The sequence below is a fragment of the Corvus kubaryi genome, unplaced genomic scaffold, assembly GCF_017639235.1.
Source record: "Corvus kubaryi isolate FWS band 111438036 unplaced genomic scaffold, C.kubaryi_AGA036_p1.0 37392, whole genome shotgun sequence".
NCBI classification, from domain to species: Eukaryota; Metazoa; Chordata; class Aves; order Passeriformes; family Corvidae; genus Corvus; species Corvus kubaryi.
Genome location: NW_024581131.1, coordinates 211,876 through 238,521, shown reverse-complemented (window position 1 = coordinate 238,521; position 26,646 = coordinate 211,876). Strand labels below are relative to the sequence as shown.

Genomic DNA, 26,646 nt, shown 5'->3' with positions numbered 1-26,646 from the left:
TGTACTGAATATTCTAATTGTCACTAACCAATCTAATACAAGATACAAATCCTATAGCATTTACATACAGCCTATAAGAGTTCTTATATTACCATAGAGTGTTACATCTTAACTTCTAAAAACTACTCTTTGGACCCCTTCTGCTGAGCTAGTAGGGTCTGCTCTGACCCTTGGACCTGTTTGCAAGCAGAGGGTATTGTTCCATCAAGAGGGGATTACCTTCAGTGGCCATACCATTGTTTTCTAGTTGTTCAGTAACTAAGACTTGGTATTTCAAAAGTGGCTTTCATTTCGATGTTGCCTGTAGTTTTCATATTCCCAAAATCTTTTGTCAGGCAATCATATTTATAAGGCTTTCCTGTTTCATCTTCCCCAACAGGGGCCCAAAAGCAGATGCAGCTTTTTGGTTGGGATCTCTCAAGTACTGACTAAAGGACATCAATAATCAACTCCCTCAGGTTCCTGGCTGTGATCCTCTGAATGCCATTTGGGATGCTGCTGGAGGTCTTTGCTGCCAGGGCACGCTCTGGCTCACATTTAGCTTGCTGTCTAGCAAGACCTCGAGGTCATTTTCAGCAGAGACGCATCCCAGCCAGCCAGTCTCCAACATGAAACATGACACGTGGTTCTTCCCTCCCAAATATGGGCTTTGCATTTTTCCCTGATTCATTTCATAATGCTTGCCCTGGCTCACTCCTCCAGCCTACACAAGCTCCTCTGGATGGTAGCCCTGCCCTTGAGTGTTCGACTCACATATCTTCCAGTATCTGCTGGAAGCCAGACCCTTGTGGTTTCTTCCTGTAACCGTGCTAACCAACTTCTACTGACTCCTCCAGCAGAGACATTCTTAAAAGACAATTTACTTCAACCAAGACACAGTTTGGAGCACCAACTGATCAGATATTTGAAATGACACCGTGAAAACAGTGAAATTTAGATGGTAAATACCTGACTAAATGTATGCTTTTAATGCCAACACCAGAAACAGAAAAAGTGCAAGAGAAAATTTTGCAGCCACGAATGCACTACATGTTATACAAAAAATATGCCCCCAGAACTCATGACTGACTGCCATAATACCTGTTAACCTATTTGCAAAACTGATGCTAATAATGATGTTTTAAAGAATGAATTATAATACCAAGAGTAATGAGTAAATTTACTTTTCAAAACACATAAGGAGTAAATTATCAAGTGTTCATAGTTAAGAAAAAATTGAAGTGTTCATATTTATCTATAATTCTAATGTCTCATCTGAAATAATTGTTTCCAGAGCCATCAGGTTTTTGGGTTTGTAATGGAGAAATAGTATCCTAAGCAAAGGAAAATCTTTAAAAAAAAAAGGTTAGAAGGAAATACTGCCAACTGAAAGGAAAAAAAAAATTTAAGAAAAATATTCTGTCCAGTCATTTCCAGTGAATCCACATGAAAGTGTTCACAAAGCCCCGTGGAATTGTACATCAACATATAACAACCTTTAACAAGCTTCTCCCCCCTGCTCCATAGTATTACACAAATTCTTATCTTAAACAGAATATAAGACCAAGACTGATTTGATTAAAAATAAAACCAAACTAAATATAAAAATATCAGCTGCTGTTCTGAAATTACTGCATTCATTGAATACAACATATTAAGATAGTATATGTAAGAAAAAAATAGTAAAGAGCACTCCATGCCTTTATGTTGCTTCCATTTAAAGCATGCAATTACTTATTTATATGCATTTTAAAAGCCACAGTAAAAACACAATAAAACTTTCAAAGTCACTGCCTCTTTCACAACCCAGAAATTCTACAAAGTAAGGGATATATGAAAAAAACTGTCAGATTTTTGTTTTACGTATATGCATACACATATTCATTCAGTCACACTGACTAAAGTCAACTCTAACTGTGACCCATGGCGTTCCAAGGATAAGGTTCATGACCTCAAAGCATTTTAATTCTTTTCTCGATGAGGTTATTAATGTTTACTGTAGTTGAAAACACTGCACATAAATTGCAGTCTTGTGCAAAATTTATGGCATGTGGCAGCAAAACTAGAGCCTGACATCTAAAAAGAAGAAACAAAACCCCCCTAAAGCCCCAAAGCCCCCAATAAGAGTACCTTTGTGCCACAATACTGCTACAGCTTTTAAGTAAGATCTCTTTGTTTTCCCACCACAAGTGTGGCACAGCTGCATCCCAAAGAGGATGTATAAACAAGTTCAGACAAGCACTCACATTTAACAGCACCATGTACAGTCTTTCCACTGTGATATGAAAATATCTGTATAATCCTTTGCTAAAATACCTGAAATACCTATCAGAGCAAGAAAAAAATAACATCCTTTTCATCACCTCAGATATTTTCAGAAAATGTACATTATCTTCAAGTAAAACCTGAAGACAATGTCAACATGGTGCAAATACACAATATGCAGTGAAAACATACACAAACTAATTTCAAAGAGGAAGGATAACCACGGGAGGTTTAATATGGGAATTTCAATACTGTTCCTACTGAGGAAAATCCAGGCAATGACAAGCAGCCCAAGCTCCAGAGTTGTGTTCCAAATGAACACAAGTGAACTGGCCACAGGCTTTTATGAAAGCACACTCTTGCCAGCTTGCTTGAAAAGTTCAGAGACAAAATCCCTGCTTGGAAAAATCTATTAAAACTCTTCTTTTTTCAACATTTCAACACTTTTTAATCACACATTCCTGTATCAGACAGAAATTGAAGAGTCAAGAAAAAAATTGACAGCAAGCACATAAAAACTAAAAGATCAGCATCCACAATAACCATTTTATTTTCCCTCCTTCTCCTGCCACATCCCGGTGGTGGCCCACATAGTTCCCTTGGTAAGCTGTGCCCAGGCACTGCTCCTTGGAACACGATGCTGCTGCTTCTCTGCCAGGAGAATACCCACGAGTAGCCTTGACCCTCTTTCCACAGAGGACACTCTCACAGTAGGAATGAACCCAGCTTGTAAGGAAAAGCGAGTTCTAAAGGCAAGGGAGTAGGAATATAATTGATTCTAGCAAGAACCTGTAGCAATTTCTTTGCTGGAAGTCAATGTGATAAGCCTCACGTAGACCTGACTGCTCCTAGGAAATGGTGATGAGTCTGAAGCCTGTTGCTGTCACAGTTCCTCACCCACCTGTCATAATGATCGTTTGAAAACAATCCACTTTTCCAGGGGGGGAAAAGTCATGTCCAAGATAAGGAAAAGAGAAGCACACATAAACTCCAGCAATTTACATATAAAACTACCTTTGAAAATGATTGAGAAATGTGGCAGAGAAACATGCTAAGGAATAAGGATTAGAATCATCGAATCATAGAGTATTTTGAGTTGGATGGACCCATCAGGATCATCAAGTCCAACTCCTGGCCCTGTACAGGACACCCCAAGAGCCACCACATGCCTGAGAATGTTGTCCAAACACTCTTGAACTCTGTCAGGCTGGTGCTGTGACCACTGCCCTGGGGAGCCTGTTCCAGTGCCCAACCATCCTCTGGGTGAGGAACTTTTTCCTGATATCCAACCTAAACCTCTCCTGACACAGCCTCAGGCCACTCTCTCAGGTCCTGTCACTGGTCACCAGAGAGAAGAGATCAGTGCCAGTCCCTCCTCTTCCCCTCGTGAGGAAGTTTTAACTGCAGTGAGGTCTCTCCTCAGTCCCTTTTCTCCAGGCTGAACAGACCAAGTGACCTCATCCATTCCCCATATGGCTTCCCCTCCCAACTCCTCATCTTCATGCCCTCCTGTGGTCACTCTTTAATAGCTTTACATCTTTTCTTTGTTATGGTACCCAAAACTGCACACAGGACTCGAGGTGAGGCCACCCCAGTGCAGAGTGGGACAATCACCTCAATTACTACTAAGGTATGTTTCATCATGCACCAGAAGGAGAAAGCTTCTAAAAACTGATGATGACAATGGATAAAATAAGAGCAAAGGTAAAATCCCTCAAAGAGGACTAAAAAAACCCCTCTTAGAAGTCTTTCTACCTTAGAGTTCCTTAGAGAGGTTCCTGAGGAAGTTCCCAGAACAAAACTCTATTTTGGAGGGGAAGATATAGAAGACTTTGGAAAATGAAAACAGCATAATTCCAAGTATTCTGTGTAACCAAAATATAAAATTAGAGAACTCTAAATTGTGGGTTTCAGAAGACAAGGCAAGATGGGGTTATTGGAAGTAGGCAGATGTTTCTTCTGTTTATAAAAAGCATTATCCAGAATATTTGCTTGCAAGTAGCAAACATGCAGAAGACATCAAATTACAGAACTAGTAACCCTACAGAAAAACAAATTACACTGGAAAAGAATCAGAAAGGCTTCTCTACAGCTAGATCATAAATCATCCATCTATTAACAGCTCTTCAACAAAAGTAAATGGATGTACTCAATAGAGTCACTTAGTAAAAAGTCCTTCAGCAAGAACACTCACCAAAAAAACTTTCAATCAAATTAAATTGTCATGGTATAGGAGAACAGTTCTCTTTTGAAGTAATGAGCTATTTTTAAAAGTAAGAATAAATGGTTAGTTTTCCCCATAGGGAGGCAAATTAGATCTCTGCTAGGCTCTGTGCATGTGTAGTAGAGGCTGATTAACTTAGGGTTTATTTTGTTTTCTACAGATAATTTCTGAACTTATCACAAACATTCAACAGTAAATTCATCAAGTCTGGGGACAGTAAAAGAATCTGGAACAGTCAATACTAAAGTCTTCTGTGATCGTACATGAGAGGCTCTCACAATACCAAGCAATTGGGTAACGAAGCATTACACGTTTCCTAACTGAGAAGGGGAAACTAAAGCACATGAAAAAAAACTCCTAAAGATGCATATGCAATACCAGACTTTTTGTTACCACCCAGGAAAGGGAACCCAAAGTGTGGTTCACTTTAACCACATTAGCTCAACTACCAACAGTGTAATATCTCCAGTTGTAGCAGAATGAATAGATCTAAACCTACTTATCTGTTACACTGCTAATTCCTGTTTAAAACATAGCCTTCCAAAATCCGTATTGTTCCCACCGCAGTTACACAGACACTTTAGGAAGAGGAAGGTGGCACATGCAGACTAGTAAGAAGACAACCTTGCAGAAATTGTAGCAATGCCAGCATTTTGCCACTAGGTTGAAATTTAAACAGCAAGTCACAGAATCATAGAAAGGTTTGGATTGGAAGGGACCATAAAGATATTCTACATCCAACTCCCTGCCCAGGAACAGGGACACTTTCCACTATACCAGGTTACTCAGAGCCTCATCCAACCTGGCCTTTCAGGGAAGGGGCATCCACAGCTTCTCTGGGCAACCTGTTCCAGCATCTCACCACTCCTATAGTGAATCTTCTTATCATCTAATCTAAACCCACTTCCCTTCAGTTTGAAGCCATTCCCCCTTGTCCTATCACCACCTGCCCTTGTAAAAAGTCCCGCTCCAGCTTTTTTGTAGCATCACTTCAAGAAATGGAAGGCTGCCAGAAGAAGGTTTCCCTTGGCCTTCTCTTTTCCAGGCTACACAACCCCAGCTCTCCCAGCCTTTTCTCACAGGAGAGGTGCTCCATCCCTGTGATCATCTTGGTGGCCTCCTCTGAACTCGCTGCAACAGGTCCATGTCCTTGCTGTGCAGGCGAACCAGAGCTGCATGCAGTGTTCCAGGTGGGATCTCACCAGAGCAGAGCAGAGGGGCAGAATCCCCTCCCTCACCCTGCTGGCCACGCTGCTTTTGCAGCCTCAGCAGAAAGCACACACCCCCTGTGGGCACTGTCTGTCTTACTGGGGGCTGAAATGCGCAAGGGCACTTTGCAAATCTCATTTATGCATTTCTAGATTGCATCTGAAAATAGGTAATTGGCTTTCTCCTCTCCCTCTGGATCAGTGCTGGCATAGAGAACCCCACCCTCTCAAACAAGAAAACCCGAAGGAGGGGGTACCTCAGACTAAAACGAAATGATAGGTAACTCCTGAGCACCCCATTCTTACTCCATTTAGGGCAAGACATCAAATGCTCTGAAACTGAAAAGGCACATTCTTTTCTGCCACACTTAAAGTCAGTAATCTGAAGAGACAGGAGTCATTAAGTTTCCTTCTTTGAACGCCCTTCAGAAACCACCACTAAATTCAACCCCTCATTTAAATACGGTTTCCACTGTAGTGTAGCTCTTGCAACAGACACGTAAGGCATTACCCATAATAGGTGAAATAGTGCACATAAATATGCTGTTACTTAACTCACCGTAGTAAATTCATACTTTAAAAGGAAAGCTTATAAGCACTGTCATATTTAAGCAATAAGACATAAGAGGGTGTGCATATGCTGTAATACTGACGCACCTTAATAATATAAGAAGTATGTCAACTATTATCCCATACTACACACCCTAAAATGCTTCAGCATAGATCACATCTATGTATTTAACAAACGAAATTAGGATACTTAGAAAAGATGTCTATTTAGTGGCTGATAAGCTCAAAATGTTTCATTAAAAAAACCCAGCCAAAACACAAAACATGCCACCAAATAGCTCCTTTTCAGGTAACCATTTCCAACCATTTCTTTTCATCATCAAACTACAAATACAGACTGTTAAAAAATACTTGCATCATTCAATGTATTCAGATCCTACAAAAAGAGGTTAAAAAAGGAAGGAGAGCCAATGAAAAGAATCTCTTGTTTTCTGTAATTTTGAAGTGTTCTTGAAAGCCTAATGATGAGTTTTGAAAGAAAAGGTACAGACAAAACCTTTAAATCAGTTGTTCTTTTTTTTGGTTAAACTGTTTCTGCCTTTCCATTTCAACAACCCAAGAAATGGTTCAATAAAAACATCCCACTTAGGTTATCTAATTATCAGTCTGAACTCAGGGTCCAGAGTTAAGTGGTTTTAGCTGAACTATTACACACAATACTTGCAGTCTAAAGCCAAAGTCAGCACAAAAATCTGACATTTGATTACATTTTACTTAATTATATTATTTTTCACCTTGGATCAAACTGAAACATTTTGGAAAATGCATTATTGAACACTTCACTGAGTACTATCTGCTTAGCCTTTGCCACACAAAATACAAATATAATTATGTTTGCGGCAGCCAGAATAAACTAAACTTAACACTGATGTACCTTCATTTTAAACCAAGCTAAAATATATTTAAATATTTATTAATTGCATATGAGTCCACAGAAGTTATTATTGCAAAAAATTTTTCTCAGGCATAGCAACTCAGATAGTTACTTTCTTCATCTAAGGCATACTAGTACAAAAAACCAACATCAACAATCTTTCAAGCCTGATCAAACTTCACAAAATTATTGTTGTTTAATATATTTCCATTCACTTAATTGCTCTTTGGTTACATAAAATGGAAACAGTTTCCCAAATCATGTGACATTTTCACAATTGTATTACCCAAACCCAAAGAAAATTGTAGATATATATTTATTACAATAGTCACTGCTGGAAATGCTGCTGATCTTTTGGATGAAAGACATTCAGACATGAAACAAGCAAAACACATCCTTTTAAGTAACAGTATTGATGAAAGTGTAACAAGAATCAAATCTGGAATTTCAAAATAGAAAACTTCAGCCATGTTTATATAAATGATTCAGCCATAACCCAAAAGAGCAAGTGACTTTTCGGAGTAATTTTTGCTCCTCAGTGCCAATACAATAACTTGCTGTGGATGCTGAAAATCTGCTCGTGCAGAAGTGGCTGCTCTGAACACACATTGGTCATAGGAGCAAAATATTTAAATTGGGGGGAGGAGGGGAGTGTACTCTCCACCCACTTTTTGAGAGGTCTTGCCAGTTCCTCTGCTTTTTGTGAGAAGCAGATCAAATCCAATACACAAGACATGAACCAGATATGAAAATGGTCCAACAACAAATCTTCAAAATTGCAAATGCCAACAAGTCTCTACAAGTATATTACTGGGCCAGAATGCAGGAAAATCCTTGTGAAATAAGGTTTTCTGGTATGCAGTTATAGCAAATAATCATGAGGTGATGCCGAGAACTAGACAAATCTGGTATTCAAGGAATGTTAAAAACATTGAGGTCACGAATGCACGCTGTAACTTTAGTACTCACTTCTTATCCCACTATTTTGACATTAAATCTAATTCATTCTTCATTCTAAGCTTATAAGCCATGATTTTAATGAACATCTCTCTTGTCCACTGCTATAACACGTCAAAAAGGAAACAATATAGTTAAAAAAATGAAGTGAGGTTGATTCTGCATATGCCATGTACATAACAGGAATATTGCTTGTTTTTAAAATACTACATTAAACCAGAGGTCTTTCAGTAAACTAAAAAACAGATCTTCTCCCTTGGATCAAAATTTTGAATTTATTTATATTTTTTTAGAATAATTGTTCCTGCACTCCTAGCTCTGAGGTAAGCCTAAGAAAAAGCACCAAAATCATAACTGCACTGGGCATTTTATTACTAAAAGAATATTTGGGTTGATTATAATCCAGTGTAATATACTGCATGAATCTACACAAAGCAGTTACATAATCCAACCTTGTCCTATGAGTTTGTTTTACACACACTAGAATGGATTTGTGTTGAACTCCTTTACCTAGATAAAGAGCTAAAACTAAGCTCTGAAGACACAGAGACCAGGGGAGAAGAGGGAGAGAGGGACACGACCAGAAAGTTAAAGCCAGTTCTTATATTAAATTCCCCACAATTTATGGCAGACTGACAACAGAAATACTAGCAGCTCAGTAAAACAGCAGATCATTTTATCTGGAGGTGGGACTACACATTATGTATTATATTAAAATTGCTTTAGTCCTAATTTTCTATATATACTACTTGCTTTTGTCCAAGTAACTTGGCAGAGATTCAAATCAGAATATATACTTTCAACAAAAAAGAATAAAGACATTTTTGACTTGAGGATAACCAATACTGGTCACTATAAGGGTGTGGATCTGCTTTTCTGATCTCCTTTCATTGACATAAATAAAAGATCATTTCTCATCAAGCTTAAGGAACCAGGCAGTGTAAAGGAAAGATGAGCAAGCAGTTTGGAGACACCTGTATGACAAAATCCGGACAGAAAAATTTCTTCAAAAGCAACAGTAGTACCTTAGCTAGAAACATAAATCCAAGAAGGGCAGGAGGTGGAGCAGGGGGAATTTGCTTTATTCTAGGGAAACATGCAGAGGGCAAGTGATATTTTAAAGGATACAAACCTGCAAGACTTGTGATATCTGGTCAGGGAAGCTCTTGAGAACAAGTTCCAAACACCATTCAAAAGAAGACTTGGGGGTCAGAGTTCTCCCTCTTTGCCTAGGTTCACTCCACAGCTCAGATTTCATTAACTGCAGGCTGAGCAAGAACTACAACCTGTGCAAGGATCACCATACAAGCAGCATTAGCCACAAGTAAAGCCTGAACTGCCTCCTCTCCAAATCTGCAAGCTGGAGCTTCAGAGATTCATAGTAGCAGCCAGTTGAAATGCTTCATTTATTACTCTATTATTGATACAGAAATAAAATTCCTTTTCAGTTTATGCTGGTATCCATGACAGCTAAATAAAAGTACCTGTTCAAGTGATGCTTTGACAGTGCATCCTTGAAAAACACAGACACTGCAACCAAACACACCCGAGAGAGGTCTCTCTTAGCAACATTACATAAAGTTCTAACACTCCATGGATCAGCTGCACCATTAACACTCATCTTAAAAATCTGCCACTTCTGTAGGTTTTGGCCTGCACTGGCTTATTTCTGACATCCACAGGGCAATGAAGACAGAAAAAGAAGGAAAGGTTTTTCTAGGAGCAGTCCAGGTAAACTGCTGGCAAAACTACTGGCTCCACACTTGCAATTCATTACAAGAAGCCATGCTTGTGGCAGATCCCCACTCAGGAGAATTTCAGTCAAAGAGAAAAATTCTTCATTAGTGACCAGCCCTAAAATAAGCACTTACAAACCGCATCTGAATATAGTTATATTTTTCCTCTTCCTCTTAATAAAAACTGTATTTTGCATATAAAAGTGCATTATTTCTTTACTCTTTTACCTTATTATGACCAAACCCAAACAAATATATAGCAAATTACGATTTATTGACTTTTACTTAAAATAAGATTTCTTCAGTAAAATTCTCATTGTCATTTACCAAATCAGGATCAGAACCATAACAGAAATTAGGAAATACCACACTACTAATGAATAACACAGGGAGAAGAAGGCCATCTAAACAGCCTAGCCACCTTTTTTTATCTTTTAACCTTCAAGTTCATTCATAAACTTCTTCTTTTTCCACCTACAAGTGCCAGGTTTTGTATAAAAGAGAACAATTTGTTCCATGTTACTGGGATATAGACAAGAGTCCAAAAAGGTTGTACAATAAAAACTGAAAATTCCAAAGTGGTTCTGCCAATTCCATGCAATCAGCCAAATGCCAGCACCATCATGCTGTACTGAAATAATATTAAGTAGTGTTTGCATTACAAACAAACAACACCCCAACCTCAGGATTCATAAACTGAGCTCTGTTTGAGACTTCAGTTAGTGGTGGTGCTGGAGACCAACAGGCTACTTTTGAAATTTAAAAAAAAAAAAAGTTAAAAATTGGTAATAAGCCTCCAAGACCTTTCCCTAGAATTCTGCATGGCACAGCCTCAGTCAGACACTGAAGCACTGGAATCAGCTGCTTTCTGCATGGGTGCCGTGCCAGGTGTATGCCTGCAGCACACACCCCTCTGCCTTGTATGGAGCACAGAAATCAGGATTTACACCAATGGGAACAGCAAAAGGTCTCTGCACTGACCTTTCTGTTTGACTTCAAACTGGATAATGCAATGATAAAATGAGCTGTAGCCCACAGAACGCACTAAATTGCGTAGGATCATCTTAAAATTTATTAATGTTCTTGTCTGGTTTTTGCTGAACACAACTAGGACATACCTTTTATAATTAATTATGAATAAGCACTTACACTATATAAAGGTTTCAAAAAAGTTTTCAAGCTTAGGAAGCCAAGCTTTAAAACCTCTAAGATGATTTAAGCCAGCAGAAGAAACCTGCATCAAAACACAACAAAATTAATGTTGAGTTCAAACTAAAAGGTCAGTCAAATTGGGGAGTTGGGGGAATGTAATGATTTACAAGTACTATTGATTAGAAATTCTCAGCATGAAAAGTATCAGCTTTAACAAAATGCAAGCCATTAACAAATTTGTTCAGAAAAAAAGTAAAATACCCTTTATTTTCCATCAATCTGTTTTCTTGAACTATTAGAAAACATTCCAAAGTGATTTACAGTCACAGGAATCAACTTCACAGATAAATTATTTCTGGATTCCCAGAACACACTCAACAACCCAGTTCAAGTTTCACAATCTTGTATCCAGCCCAATAGACTGTGTTTGATTAGATGCACATCATCTGCCTTTCTGCTCCTTCACACAACCCCAGAAAGGATCGCTCTGTGACAACTGGATATATGGCTATAAATTCAACACACAACTCTTGCTTGCTGGTTTTCTCCAAAACCACATAAATTCTCAGCTCCCTGCACAAACACACATAAAAACCAAACCAACCAAACAAAAAAACCCCAGAAACGTCGGTCAAAAAATTGTCTAAATTACAGCACTTCAAGCATAAAAGAAGTTCTAACTTCTTACAGAAAGCTGACAGATAATCTGTAATATGGAGCTGAAACAAAACAGAAATTTTAAATAACAAACTGGTAAGTGTTTCTGGGGTAATTCAGTGGTTTCCTGGATTGTTACATTTGTCCAATTCTCTCTCAAGGAAGATGATCCAATGGTGACATAAAGTTTGCTGCACCGAACAGTGACAATCCTGACAATCCCCCTAGAGACCAGGTCTCATCTCCTACAGCAATCCACACAGACTTCTTCATTCATCACCATTCTGATGTCCCACTCTGGTACTTTCCCATGGCTCTCTCTGCAGACAAGCAAACAAGAAGCCACACAGAGAGCCAGAGCCTTCACTTTTCACATTAACAAACCTCAGAAGAACCTCAGGAGATTATCCAAGCAATTCCCCTTTCCATGTCACACTGTTAGCCTCACATATGTCATTCCCCATTAGAAACATACAATACTGCTCAAAATTTGCATTCTAAATAGCATGAGCTCCATCTATTTATTACTGTTGACATCAAATCTCCTTTGCTAGAGAATCCATTCACTCACCATATTCTCAAAGGACAAGGAGAACAGCTTATCCTCTTCATGCTCTTTATCTGAAGTCTTCTGTCTAACCTCTGGCCATCTCAGAACAGCGCTTATCTTTTTCAAAAGCTAAACTTCTTTGATTCATGCTGAGCTCAACAGGGTTGTTTGTGGAGACAACAGAGGGAGAAATGCCTGTATAAGACTAACTTAGACAGGTACAGTCATCTGCACATGGCACAAGGAACAACCGGAAACAGGAATTTTGTATAACAACGGATCTGGATGCACACAAATACATCACAATTCATTGCTGTGTGGCTGGGTAAACCTAAAAACAGTGCTGTAAACCCAGAAGGTGCAGCACTCACAGGAGTTTTGACTGACTTAGAAATGTACACTGGTTTGTGCCTTTCCAGATGAACTGCTCTTTTGTTGCTTGCACTCCAAACTTACATGGATTTCTGTTCATATAGAATTATTCTGAAATAATCTTCAGTGATGATCAGGCCAAAGTGGAAGAGGTCACTTAGGCTAAAGAATCTCCTCTGACGTTAAGGACATGCTCAGCTACTCAAAAACATGTGTCACTCTGCAGTCATGTGCTGCATTCATCCAAGTTAACTTTCAAGTATAAACTAATGTTTTTGGAAAAACACAAAGCACATCCATAATCAGGCTATTCATAAAGCTAAAAGTAATTAAAACCATATTTTTTCCCCAGAATTTTTGCTCTCACATATAAAACAATAGGATTTCTGCTCTTCAGTTTTGGTTTCTGGAGATACAGCCCATTTTCATTTTCATATTGTGTGTTTGAGATATATGTTGCTCTCCCATTTTAGTCAACAGTATTTCAAGAGCTATTTTTTTTTCTTTTAAACAAGGAACAACAAAAACCATTTAATGCTCAAAATTCAGAACCTTCAGGAAAAGCAGGGTCTCCAGGAGAATTACCACAGACAAGTCTGTAAGTTATAAGGTGGAAATACCAAGACACAGAGTTTTGTAAATGTTACAACACCTCATGGCTTAACTGGGGGTTCTAAGAATCTCTTCTGCAGACTGTTACACAAAAACCCCACAAGCAGAGACGTAGTGAGAAATCCATGTTGCAGTCTTCCCTCTAATTTTTAAACAAGATGAGAAAAACTTACGGAGAGGTAAGAAAGACACTGAATCACACACAAAGCTTAGGTGAACGAGATCATCTCATGCAGTCAAGTATCATCTGTGGAGATGACAGATATGAAGAATGAAGAAAACCAACTCAAATCATTCTGCGATTCTAAAAACATCTGCACTTCTTAAAAAAGCTTGTAAAAATGGCTTTCTCCTCCAGAAAAGAATTTAAGTTAAAATGGGTAGAGTGGATCTTAAAACACCTTGACAGATACAAAAAGGTTACATATCAATATTCTCCATGAAAGATTAGAGCTGAAAGAGAGATGAAATTCCAAATAGGTGTCACTTCAGCATTTTACCACATCTACCAAAAATGTTGACCTTAGTGCTCTGAAGTGGTTACTTTTCCAACTCAAAACAAGAGTGGATAAAGCATTTTAATTGAACAGTGCTTTGACAGCACTTAGTCAAGTAAGCCAAAGTTATGCTACACAAGGACTACTTGCAAGTCCTTAGATATCACTATCAAATTATTTTATCACATTAGTCTACAAAATCCAGAAGCTAACATCTATTCAGTAAGAGCTGTGGGATTCTAAACCCAGAATGTAACTGGTTTACAGCACAGCAGAAACACTACTGGAAAATACACCACATTTACGGCATTCTTAAGATGTCTAGCAGAGGCTAGTATGGTAAAAAAATATAAGCTGAGTCCAGAAACACTCTGACCAAAAAAAGTTGCTGAACTTTTGCTATCATCTGTTTTCTACTAACCGCTGAAAGCACCTCCTGTTCTGTAACATGAGAATGAAAACAACACAATCCACGTGTAAGTGCTACACTGAGCTCTGCCATGCTTTTATTCATTGAAGAATGACATATGTAATGATTCTTGAGAGGTAAAAAAAGTTTGAGGGGAAAGAGGGGCAAAAAACCCCCCACCAAACCAAAATCTCTGCAGCTGACCAAGTGCACTGAAGATTAAATGGATGCTGTAGACAACTCTTTATTCAGGTCCTTAAAAGCATTAATGTTGGAGAAAAATTGGCTTACAGATCAGCTAGATAAGACTGAAGCATTTAAAGATTAACTCCCTTAAAACTTTAATCACTTCAGGCCTTAACTGTCTAATCTGCAACACCAGTTGTCTCTTATGTCTTATTTAAAATAAGTAGTGAAATGTTCAAACATCATATTTTTTTCTCAGAAAAGATGCCTTACACCAAGGTGGCAAAACAAAAATAATACTAAGAGATCAGCACTTGAATTTTAAAAGTATTGCTTTTGACTGAATGTGTCATAATTTCCAGAGACTCTGCATTGGAAATTTCCAGAAGTTTAGGAGTTCTGTAAAACTTTTCTACTCTAAAATCTGGCCTACTTTTAAATGTCTTCAGTTGAGTGCAGCCTTGAAGACAAATGAGCTGGGTTTTGGTGGGGGCGTTTTGATAGCTTTTTTCTCCCCATTCCAACTGTGAAGCTCCAACAGAAGTAAATATCAGTTAAGATCTGGAGGTAGAGCTGTAACTCATAAATTATGTACGTCAAAATGAAGTGGAAATCTGTACAAGACTGACTAGGTCAGTCAAAATACAAATATACTTTGAAAATCCCATTCCTTCCTCTCATGCATTTGGGGGTTCTTTTTGTATCTCAGGTTAGCTGGAATTTGAAAGTTGACTTTGGTTTTTCATAAAAGACATACTCCACACCCATTTACAAGGTCCTATCTGAAGCCAATCAAAGGTGCAGAAGTGCTAAGCTTCATAGCAAAGGGCTGTACACAAAGGAGGAATAAGCTGATTCCATCAGCTCCAGCTCCTCCTTTAGAAGGAAGCAGGCAACCTTCCAGATCCCAAAGGGACACATGCAGCCTTTCTTTCTCTCTTAGTCTCATAACTTGTGTAAGTGGTCTTCAAATGGTTGTATTAAATAGCACTTTTTACCAATTAAAAATAAATTTTATAATTTAAGTAATTCTTTGGATAGGTGATTATCTTGTCTAGAAATACATGTTAATTTCTATACTTGCACATACTTGAAATGCAAATTACTAAATCATGACACTACTGCTACCACCACCACCAGTTACAGTGGAAAATTTCCTTCCCTGCTACACACCAACTGCAGAAACATATTATATCCAGTTTAAACTTAAGACAATGTACATTTCTAGGGATGACTTTCATTGGCCTCATTAAGATCAGCCTCCCAACACTGAGTAATGAAGATGACACTTAGTTTAGCTAATTTAGCCCTCGGACAAAAATGACTTTACGGTGTAACATTACATACCATACAAAGCTTCCTCTGATGTATAACTAATTACGATGTCTAGAAAGTTACACAGTGGATTAGAAATAAGAAAAATATGCAGAAATGTAAAGCTAACTCATTCAAACAACATACACTCTCAAGCATTCTTTGTACAAGCAAGAACAAGACGTTTGATTGTCCTCATTTTAAACTGCTCTGTATGTCTCAGCTGACTTTACAGGGTTATTTTTAAACTTAAGCTGCATCTGAAACCACTTCTCTAAGACAGACTATGGAGAAGGATACCCAAACATGTTCATTTAAAATATCATGGGGGGCAGCTATCAGACTGGTATGTTCTAGCTGCATTCTTTCAAAAACCAGTGATTGAAATGCTCTTCTGAGCCAAATACTATTAACTTTAAGAATGAGTGTAAATCTCTCTTTACCCCTCAAAGTCAGCTTACCTCTATGGAACTGGAAGAAACTCACTCTGACTTGCATTTGTCAATAAATTGCAGATGGACTGCTATTTGTCAGTAAGCTGAAGATGCTCAGATTCTAAACTGAAATTGTTCCTTGTATTTCTCTTTAATAGCCCACAAAAGGTTCTAGCAAATGAAAGAAGAGCATTTTATTGGTTCTGAAGTAACACTCACTATGTATGATATATAATATTAAGAAATATCCTACCTTACTCACAGTTACATCACACAATTCAACAAATGGTAAAAAAGTCTTCAGGCCTTTAATAGCCACTGTAGTTATCAATAATCCATTACAAAAGACTTCAGGTATGTTTCACAGCAATTTGCAGGTGGCTTATCAAAGTTTCTGTATTCAGTTTTAAACAGAACAAAATTTAAAGCTGTGAAGCCTTTAGTGAAATGGCAAATGCAAAAAGCACAAGGTTAAGAAAAATCTGTTTAGATAACTTGAGGAGATGCAGACAAGTGGGAGGTGTAAGAAGACACACTGACCAACACCTACTGACAGCATTGTTCCCTCAAGAGAGACTCATGGCTTTGCTCCCCACTGACAACCAGAAGACACAGTTTATTGAACACAACAAATTAAAGTACTTGACTTGAATAAAATTGCATATATTTCTGTTGAATTTTGGACAATGTGTTTACCCCCAATTTCACGTGTTTGTGACCAGAACATGGCTACCATGCTGCTCATATAAAAATAGACACAGTTTGAGTACCTCTTTATCCTTTAATACAGAACACACATACACCAAATACAACACCCTTCAGCCAAGTTTGAACTGCAATTACATTTTATAATGACCCAATTCTCTGCATATTTGTGTCAAATTACCAAAACTACAAATACAGTCAAAGTAAAAGGTGAAATTGGGCCATCATTCCTAGAGAAGATGTTCTCAGAATGATCCCTTTTCACTCAGTCAAAGGCAGGTCCAGTAGGCCCAGTGTGTCCCATGGGAGCCTGTTTATCAAAGCTGGGCTCAACAAAAATGAAAAATATTATTCAATGTGGTTTTCTTATTTAACTTTAAAATTACCCACACAACTTCATTCTTTACATTGCCTTAATTTATGTCTTGGAAATCTGATCACATGAATTCAAGCCGAGAAGGATAGGGGGTATGCAGGGTTGGGCAAAGAGAAGAGCCCTCTAAAAAACTCTCAGAGGATTTTTGTTTATCAGTTTTTGGCTGGAGCTTGCACTAATGGCATCTCTACAAGCTACAGAGACAACAAGGGGTCCAAGAAGGCATTTTCCATCTTAAAGCACTAAAGCTTGAGGGGTGGGGGTGTGCATAGGTCTTTTCCACTATTTTCACCTTGTCTTGTTTCATAAAATGCCATTAACAACATGAATAGGAAATAACTATTAGATCATTTAGGGACACAGTGGAGTTCTCACGTTGGAGGTTTCTGAGGTGAGACTGGACAGGGAGGTAGATAATCTCAGCTATGCTTCCTTTTCCATGAAAGGCTGGACCAAATCACGTTTCCAGGTCCTTTCCAGCCTGGGCTGTTGTATGACTCTGTGATCTGTGAATGTATCACCCATTACATACCAACACAAATTACCCCATTCAACCTGTCTTATTTGGAAAAAAAAAACCCCCTCAAAACAACCAGACAACTAGAAAAACCCCAGAAATATCTAAATTCTCAGGCAGAGAATTCACTTTATAAAAGAGCTGAGATCATCACCAATAATCAGCTGAAGGTTTTCATAGCAGGAGAACCATCTTTGACAGAAGACAAGAGTCAAACATCAACTCTCCCTTCAATCCTATCACTAAGCAGGAAAAGCCTTCACCTTTTTCCTTCGTGAGAACAGTGAAGAGAGCTTGAGATGTTTTTCAGATACAAACCATTGCTTTTTTTTCCATTTACTAGAAACCATATCATTCCATGAAGATTTTTCAAAGGAGAGCAAGTACATTTAAGAGGATATTAACTCAAACTTCTCATAGAACTAAGTGCTATTAATAAATACGTCTCTCTTCAGTCTCATACACATTTGTCAATTATTCTATTCTTACCTTTTATCTCTTTTTCCTTAGGTTTGCCTATTACCCCCTTAATGATATTAAATCTGCCCTTAAGGTGACAAACAGAACATGGTAATGCAGCTTTTCTTCTTTCCTTTCCATGAATTAATGTTGATTCATGTTAGATTCATCCAAAACCTTGACAAAAATTCCTGCCAAAATCTGACTTTCATAAGTGATTTACTTTAGTACTTGATCTTTGCAGTATCTCTAACTCCTCGATCTTCATTAACTAAAATTTTATTTACCACACTTGGAAAGCAGATCAAGACTTGACTGATTTTGCCAACTGGCTGAATCAATGTTCTTAAATTGTCAGATTTTGTTTTATTTGGAAAGTTTAATGTCTTAATGACTTTGCCTAATGAGTCATTTGAGAACCGATAGAGAAATAACGCTTTGTCCCATCAAAAAAAAAAAATAAAAAATCTGCCTTTAGAAAGGTGTTTCTTGTAGTGCTAAAATCCTACAATTAAATTTAAATGGGAGGTAACACCCAGGCACAGATTAAGATTCACTGCTTTAAGAGAAGCTGTGCTTATGTATCTCACATCATCACTGGAAGTCAGACCCATTGCTTTCTCTGAGCTAGGTAAGGAAGATCTGTATGACAGAGTAAATTTTACCATGACTCAGCCTCTGTGGTTGTTTGAGGCAAGATCAACCCTCCTGCTTGAACCTCGGAGCTTCCCTCGTTTCAGCAGAGCTCTGCATTGCCAAACCTGGTGTTATGCAAGTGCACCACAGAGGCTGCAATTCCCCATCACGTGTGTGAGAAATTGTGCTCACCCCCATGATCAGGGCATGGCAAGCCCTGAAACCCCAGGCTGATGCCAGGCTGTGAAGAAATGAAACCACAGAACCAGAGAAAATGAGTGCCCGGCCGTGTACACCAGCCCAGTGAGCAAATGCACCTCTGCTGCGCCAGGGAGAGAGCAGCAAACACCAGAATCCCCTTCCCTGTCCTTCACGGAGAGCACAGCACATGGCAGTGGCATGGAGCAAGGAGCTGAACACTGCCTGATAGGTAAAAGCCTGCTCTGTTTGCTGTATCTGTGCAATAAACTCAGGAAGAGTTGGTGCCTTTGTCCTCTGCAGCTGATTTTGCCCCACAGTACAAAGACTCCTATTGCAACATTTCCTACAGCCCATCTCCTCCTCTAGCTCATCCTGTCCCAGAAGTTACCAAGTTCACGGCAGTAAAAGTTTTACTCTGACTTCTCAGAAACCTAATTTCAGAATATGACCACAGTCTTTCGTTTCTTTTCAGGATTTTTAGAGACAGCTGTTGAGTGAATCCCTGATCCAGACGAGTAACAGACACCTTCTCATTGCATCCCACAATAAGAGACCAAGGAAGGGAAAGAAGCAACATCTTGGGAATTCTCTCTTTAAAATAGATCCCTGCACACCAGCCTTGCTGACCATTTTAATAAATCCAGTTTATTGGGATACTATATTAATTTCTTTTTTAATCTACATTATACAAATACACATTTGTAATTATTTGAACATGTCAATGAGAAGTCATCTGCCATCTGAAGGATGCTCACAAAAACATAGGGACACAAATAAGCATTTCTTTTAAACACACTGTTTATAAATTTGCAGCAGACATTTTCTATCATTTAGGAATATTTACTTAGCTGTGCATACCAGAACAAATTATCTTCTGTTAGCCAAAATTATTGTTCTTAAACCTATTATTTATCCCCTCTGCTCACATAATTTCTACCCATTCCCTGTTGGGTTAAATAATACAGCTCATTACATGAAGGCAGATGTATCTTCCAACTGCACGTGAAAGGAATGCTGAAGATTGCAAAACGTAATGCAAACTTACCAACTCTATTCCCTGTGGAAAAGGAGTGTCTTCCCAGTCCTTCTGGGGAAATCTTTGTATTATTTTCCCCAAACCTTCTGTTGGTCCTGCTGAAAGATAAAATTCCATTATTTAAAGGCAAACTGGTGGAATTGAAATCACCATACATTTGAGAATACTTTCAAAATATACCCAATATTAGTAAGTTTTTTGACAGGAGAGGGAGAACATGCTCCTCAAATGTCATATTGCTCCTCTTGCAAGTCACATAATAAATACAATCTTAACATTTTCCAGCAGTAACACAAGGAATCACTACATGAAATGAAGCCATGAGCTGCATCCAGCCTCTGCCTCTCATGCACATTTTCAAAATGACAGATTATTATTGATAATTTCGGTCTCTCTCTACAAACAGCAGTGAGTTAAAAACTAATATAAAAGATAATGTGATATTTAAAAAAGAAAGCAAAAGTTTAGCAAGAAGCAGTCTTCCAAAAGAAGCCTGTAGATTGAAATAAGTCTACAGATTAAAGCTCCACATGATTTATCCAGGACACGCTAGTTCCTTGCCAGTATTTCTCACTGGTTTCCTTGGACAAGTCAGCAGTGGTTTTCCACACAGAAGGATGTGAAGAAAAGCTGGTCATTTCTGATAACTTTTCTGATGCAACTGTCTTCTTTTTTTACATGTTCCTTTTTCTGGAAGCAACAGTGCTATAGATGAATTTTGGAAACACCACAAATACACCACAACTGTAGCGCTGTGTCATCCTGAAGGGTACAGGAATGCACATACAAACAGGAATTTTGTTCATCTCCTTCTGAAGTCCTACAGTAAATATTGAAAAAATCGTAACTTCTTTTTTTTTTTTTTTCCTAAATTTTAGCTCTGGGATTCACCACAGATGAGCTTGGCAAGATGAAAAAAAGTGAAAAGATTCCTAAATCATCGAATCATAGAATATGCTGTGTTGGAAGGGACCCACAAGAATCACCAAAGCCCAAACCCCTGCAAAGTACCATCCCCAAGAGTCACACCACGTGTCCCAGAGCATTGTCCAAACACTGCTTGAACTCCATCAGGCTTGGTGCTGTGACCACTGCCCTGGGGAGCTTGTTCCAGTGCCCAACCATCCTCTGGGGGAAGAACCTTTCCCTAATCTCCCATCTACACCTCCCCTGACTCAGCTTCAGGCCATTCCCTTTGGTCCTGTCACTGGGCACCAGAGAGAAGAGATCAGTGCCTGCCCCTTGTCCTCCCCTCACAAAGTTGTAACTGCAGTGACCTCCAGGTCCCTTTCCACAAGGCTGCTCTCCAGGGTGTCTCATTCTTCAGTCTGTCTGTACATGAATGGCAAAGCTGAAATTTGCAACCATTTAAAATATCTTTTAATAGCTGACCCATCATATCCAATTGAATCATCTTTTCTCTAAAGCTGTATCACAAAATTTTGAGATTAATCATTAAAATTGTTGAACATTTTCTTATCAAATTCTCAAAGCTACAATGTTATGAAGCAATCCAATTTATGTATTAGTAGTAGCAGTCCATATGTGTCACCTCCTCTGCAGACACCCAGGCAGCAGCAATGAATGCATTACTCTCCTGGCTTTACCGTAAGAAACCATTTTCAGTCTGACACAACTCAAGTCTGCTAGCATAAATAAGTGTTACAGTGAAAAAAAACAGGCTTCCTCTAAGCTCCCTGCTAATTGATAGTTTGAGTTTGCTGCTGTCTTAAAACCCACAGTACATCTTACAAGATGTTTAGGGAGAACCAATCCAATGGGTTAGCAAGAAGCATTTTCTCCAGTTTGTCCATATTTACACCTAATGTTCTGTGATTGTCTCTTGGAAATAATCTAGGAACAGATGGTCTCAGTACAATGGACATACAAACTACAGGGAGTAAACTCCCAATAGCAATCTTACACCCAAGGGAGCACACACTGTGATTCCCATGGGCAGCCTGCTGAAGAACTGCAATCACACGGGGTTAGCTATGAGTTCTGAGATCAGCAAGTGAAAAGCCAGAGGAAGTATCATATTATAGAGAGCTGCAGAGAAGCTCAGAAAGCAGAGCGAGGATGTGCCAGAAACTGAGGAACAAATACAGACACGACTACAGCTGCAGTTTTTGTAAGGAAAAGGAGCCCTCTATCTTTTAGACTGTAATACCTGAACAGGGTCACCAGTCACTGATTCCACTGTTTAAGATCAAGTGTTCCTCTCATGTACTCTATCAAAGCATCTTCTACTGAATTATCATTCTTCTGCCCTACACCATGTCAGCTCAGCATCCTTCCAAAATTAGGAGGCATAAATGGAAAAGCTTCAACATTCCCTCCCTAAACTGCTCTGGGAAAAGCAGTCACACAGCTTCTCTCTAAAGGCAGGCAAAACCACTGCTGCATTCCTGCTTTCTTCTCCAGACATCCAGTCCCTGTTTCCTTCTTTCATGCAAAAAAAGAACAGAACAGCTACGTTTTCAACTCTGTATGTTAGGAATTGGCATGTATTTTGTTGACAGCATGCAATAAACAGCCTTCACCCTCCTCTGTTTTCCTCTTAGCCTTCACCTCTGGTATCCCCCCCAGAGAACTTATCTTTCCTTCCATTCCTTTATGCAGTCATCTACTTGATAGTCACTACTACTCTCTTCTTCACCCCAAGGGGGCTGTTCCTTCATTGACTCAGTGTCAGAACTTCTCCTCTTGCTGAGTTAAAGTCTCAAATTACCACGTTATCTGCTTATCCTAAGTCATATCTCTGTCAAATCTCTTCTTCCTCCAGTTGTTCTAGGGCTGGCAGGTGGCACAAAGAAGGGACAGCAAACAAATGCATCCAAGGCAGCAGTGAGCACAAACACCCTCCAGGCAGAGCACAGCCTGGGGTTGAGAGGCCAACAGCAAGAAAGGGCAGAAGGACCGAGCTGAACAGAGATATCCAGACTTCCTGGAAAAGGAAGTATCAAAGAATTACAGCAGCAAACAGTCCTTGATATGTGTAAGCTCCCTAAATTTCTCTGTGGGAACACGGGTGACTTTTTTAAACTCTGAATCCAGTTCACAAAAGACTGAGACCTCTGACACTACCAACTACAGTTTTAAATAATGATATCCAGGAAGGTAGCTCAAAACTTCTTCTACTTCATCATGTTCTGAAGCTATCAATCCTTCTAGTTCTCTTTTGACTTGACTTTACAAAGACTCTCCCTACATTACAGAATAGGAAGCTCTTAATTCAGAATTAAGAGATGTACACTTTTAAAAAAAGTTTTTCATATTCTCTCCTTTATGTCAAAAGGTTATCAGGTTTTTTAGGTTACTTTCCTTAGAAGGCCACTAATGTTGGCCACCAGTGTTAGAGTTTACTGCAGGTAATTCCATTTTGCTTTCAAGAGGGATTCTAAACCTCCATAGGAATTTACCTGAAGGAAATGATGTGGTTCTGAACATTTTCTGAAAGCCAGACTCAACTCCTTATGCTGCATGAACTTGCACTTCAGGTCACCTCTGGGATCAAAGAAAAATTACTCCACACAGCCCATGGAGCACCTCCCTCCAAGAGGTGCAGCAACACGTCCCTCCTTGTGTCCCCAGAACCAGCTTTTTTCCACTGTTAGGAAAACACTTGGAAACCAAAAATGCTTTCCATCTACCTCTAGTTCAGGCACAACTGATTTGGCATCCAAGTTCTCAAAAATTTTAGAAAAGGATCCTTTTCAGAACAGCTCACAGAAGCCTCACAAACATTCCAGGTATTAAACAGTCAGACTTAAGGCCCACAGCAGTGAAATTGAATCTTCTGGAAATCATCAGCTTAAATACAGAGAAAGATTAAAATTTTTTAAAAGTTTATGGAACAGTGTGCTAAGGATGTATCATAGAAATGCAACATTTTAAAGGGAAAAAAAGGGAAGTGAATAATTCTGTGTTCAAGATATGAGCATTAGAAAAGTAAGTATTCACATCCATCAGATATGAGTAAAAAAATAAAAACAAAACACCAACAGAAAAAGCACTGTTAATCCTTCCACAGAAAAATCCTGTGATACAGATTTACAACTCTACTTATAATGCATAAAATCTAACTATTTCACATGATTTCTAAAGTTGAACACAATACAGATAGATGGGAAACACTCTTTCCATCCCACTAAAATTTGGTTTGGCTTGGGGGGGGATTGATGGTTTTGGTTTTTTAAAATGAATCTGCAGTCCTTCAAAATTAGGGAAATTCTTCAGGATCTCAGAGTTTTCTGTGTTTGCAATCATGAGGTAGAATTTATTGTAATCTGATAAATTTGAAAAATAAACAAAATTATTCTTTTCAATTACAAAAGTTACTGAGCTGCAAAGTTGCCTTCTTTGTGAGAAGTTTAGACCCAGGAGCACTTGAAAGAATCTCCCGTGCAAGGGAAGACCCAGAAGCTGCACTTCCTTTAATAACAAACCCAATCCAGTACAGTATGCTCACCACATTTTCCCAATACTTTATACTGCAATTACTGTTGATTCTCTGTTGACATTTTTCAATCCAACCAGCAACATAACAGCAGAACTGCAGTAAGTCCCTAAATCCCATGGTTTGGGGTGAGGTGGTGTGGACACTATCTGCCTTCAGCTGACTCTTATAAATCATCCAACTTTCAGCAGAGCAGTTTTGTCTGAAGATAACAGATTATTCAAGAGGTGGCTGCAATTCAACACCCAAGTGAATTTGCATTTCTGACTGCTTTAGCACTACAGGAAGAAACAGAAAAATATCAGGTCATGGGATTTCAACAACAACTATCACTTGTTTCAATATATGCTACTGATAACTACTGACAACTTTACAAAAATACTGAAGCCACAGGAGGAAAAAATTTTTAAATGTGATTCAGATATTCCAATTAATAACTGCAGATTTTGACCACATCCTTTCACTGCATCTAGTCTTCTTTCAAGCCCCCTTTAATAATTCTTCACACTAAAAGGATATTCCCTCAGTATCCTAGTGAAATTCCTATTAACTAATGCTAATTAAACAAATGTTTAATTTAAACCACATTAAAAACATGCAGACGGTGAACACCAGTAGTAACCTCCTCAGCTAGTGCCTGATAGTATCTGCTTTACAGACCTACCAAGATTTCAGAGGTTTTAAGAACATTAGGAAGAACTTCCTCATGGAAGGGATGATTAGACACTGGAATGGGCTGCCCAGGGAGGTGGTGGAGTCCCTGTCCCTGGAGGTGTTCAAGGAACAACTGGATGTGGCACTCAGTGCCATGGTCTGGTTGACACAGAGGTGTTTGGTCAGAGGTTGGACTGGATGATTTCAAAGTTCTTTTCCAACCTAATTGATTCTGTGATTCTGTGAACTGTCACTCATTAACACTTACACCTTGTTTTTAAACTGGTAACACAGTTTATTCCAGTGTCAGTGGCTTCAGATAGCCACAGGCAGCGGGAAGGACCTTCATCATCAATAAAAGGAATTTTTGTCTTTTGGTATGCTTTTAATAACGTACAATCTGCCCAAAAACATGGTGGAGAGCTCATTGCTAGCACTTCTCACTGAATTCAAACCAATCAGACAGAAGCTTCTGGAGGTTTCTGAAGCCACTTAAATGCACTACAGAGATCACTCAGACAACAAACTACTTAATACAGTATTTGTGTGTGTGAGCAGAGCATGGGCAATCACTGCACATTCACAGTGTGCTCAACGTGAAACAGGAATTGATCTCATTATTCATTATATATATAAAACATGCCTGGCAGTAACAAGAGACATATTTCCAACAAAACTACTGCCATTATTATTGTTGTTGTTGTTATTAAACACTCACATTGTTATCTTAAAGTCATTTCTACAAAAGCAAAACTATTCCTGTACTTCGACTGAAGTATTTTGCAATTCGTTTCTTTCATTTTGTAGTAAAGTTTTGTCACATAGTGAAGTACAGAAGTTGTAAAGACATTGCAGCCATTTTCAAACAGTAATTTTACACCTACAGCAATTAATTGCATTTTCAATATGCCAGGTTAAAATAATCATTATCACCCTCATCCAGCAGTTTTTCTACCTTTAAGATGTCTTAACTCTTTAATCCATTAAGAATCAAAGTTGACCACAAAATAAATTAAGTTTCAAATTTTTAGACATTACATTCTTGCTCCTGTACAGTACATACACATAGTGAATTGCCAAGACCAAACCCTGAATTTCAGCCTGTAAGAATTCTGATCAAGCAGTCTATACCTTAAGCTACTAAGGGAAAAGGAACTTTTCTCCCCAGCTTACTTCTTCTGATCTGCCCTCTTTCTCCTTCTCCTTTTCCCATCTTTTTCTTTAAAAAGTACAAACATGCAACACATTAAAATTCTGGCATAATTTGCTGGTTCCTGAACCCTAGTCCCCTAAACTCCCTTCTTACATAAATCTTTCCCCATGAAAGGTCACATGCCATCTCTTGCTCGCCCTTGAAATTCCAGAAGCGAGCTGTTAAGGCAACTTACATTCCAAATTAATGAGGACTGTGATAAACTCTGTCTTTTCACTTACAAACCCCTGATAAAAATGCATTTGAGCACTCAGTATTGTTAACATGCAAAGCTTTGAATGGAAGCACTTTGGTGATCTGTTACAAAAGGTATAATTTTCAGGCCTGAAGAAGAAACACAGAACAGATCACAGAGAAAGAACATCAGTAGTTATGCCATGGAAAACAGTTTGAA

General features: G+C 38.6%; 1 protein-coding gene across 6 annotated transcripts in view; it reads right to left on the bottom strand.

Annotated features, from left to right (window-relative positions):
* Nucleotides 1-26,646, bottom strand: part of SBF2 (SET binding factor 2) — a 235,244-nt gene that overhangs the window by 168,944 nt on the left and 39,654 nt on the right. For 4 of the 6 annotated variants that reach the window (XM_042038399.1, XM_042038401.1, XM_042038403.1 and 1 more), the window contains exon 2: nt 19,936-20,024. In XM_042038399.1, the coding sequence (XP_041894333.1) occupies nt 19,936-20,024 (89 nt within the window). The remainder of the gene's footprint in view (nt 1-19,935; nt 20,025-26,646) is intronic. The other 2 variants (XM_042038400.1, XM_042038402.1) reach the window with 1 other exon arrangement.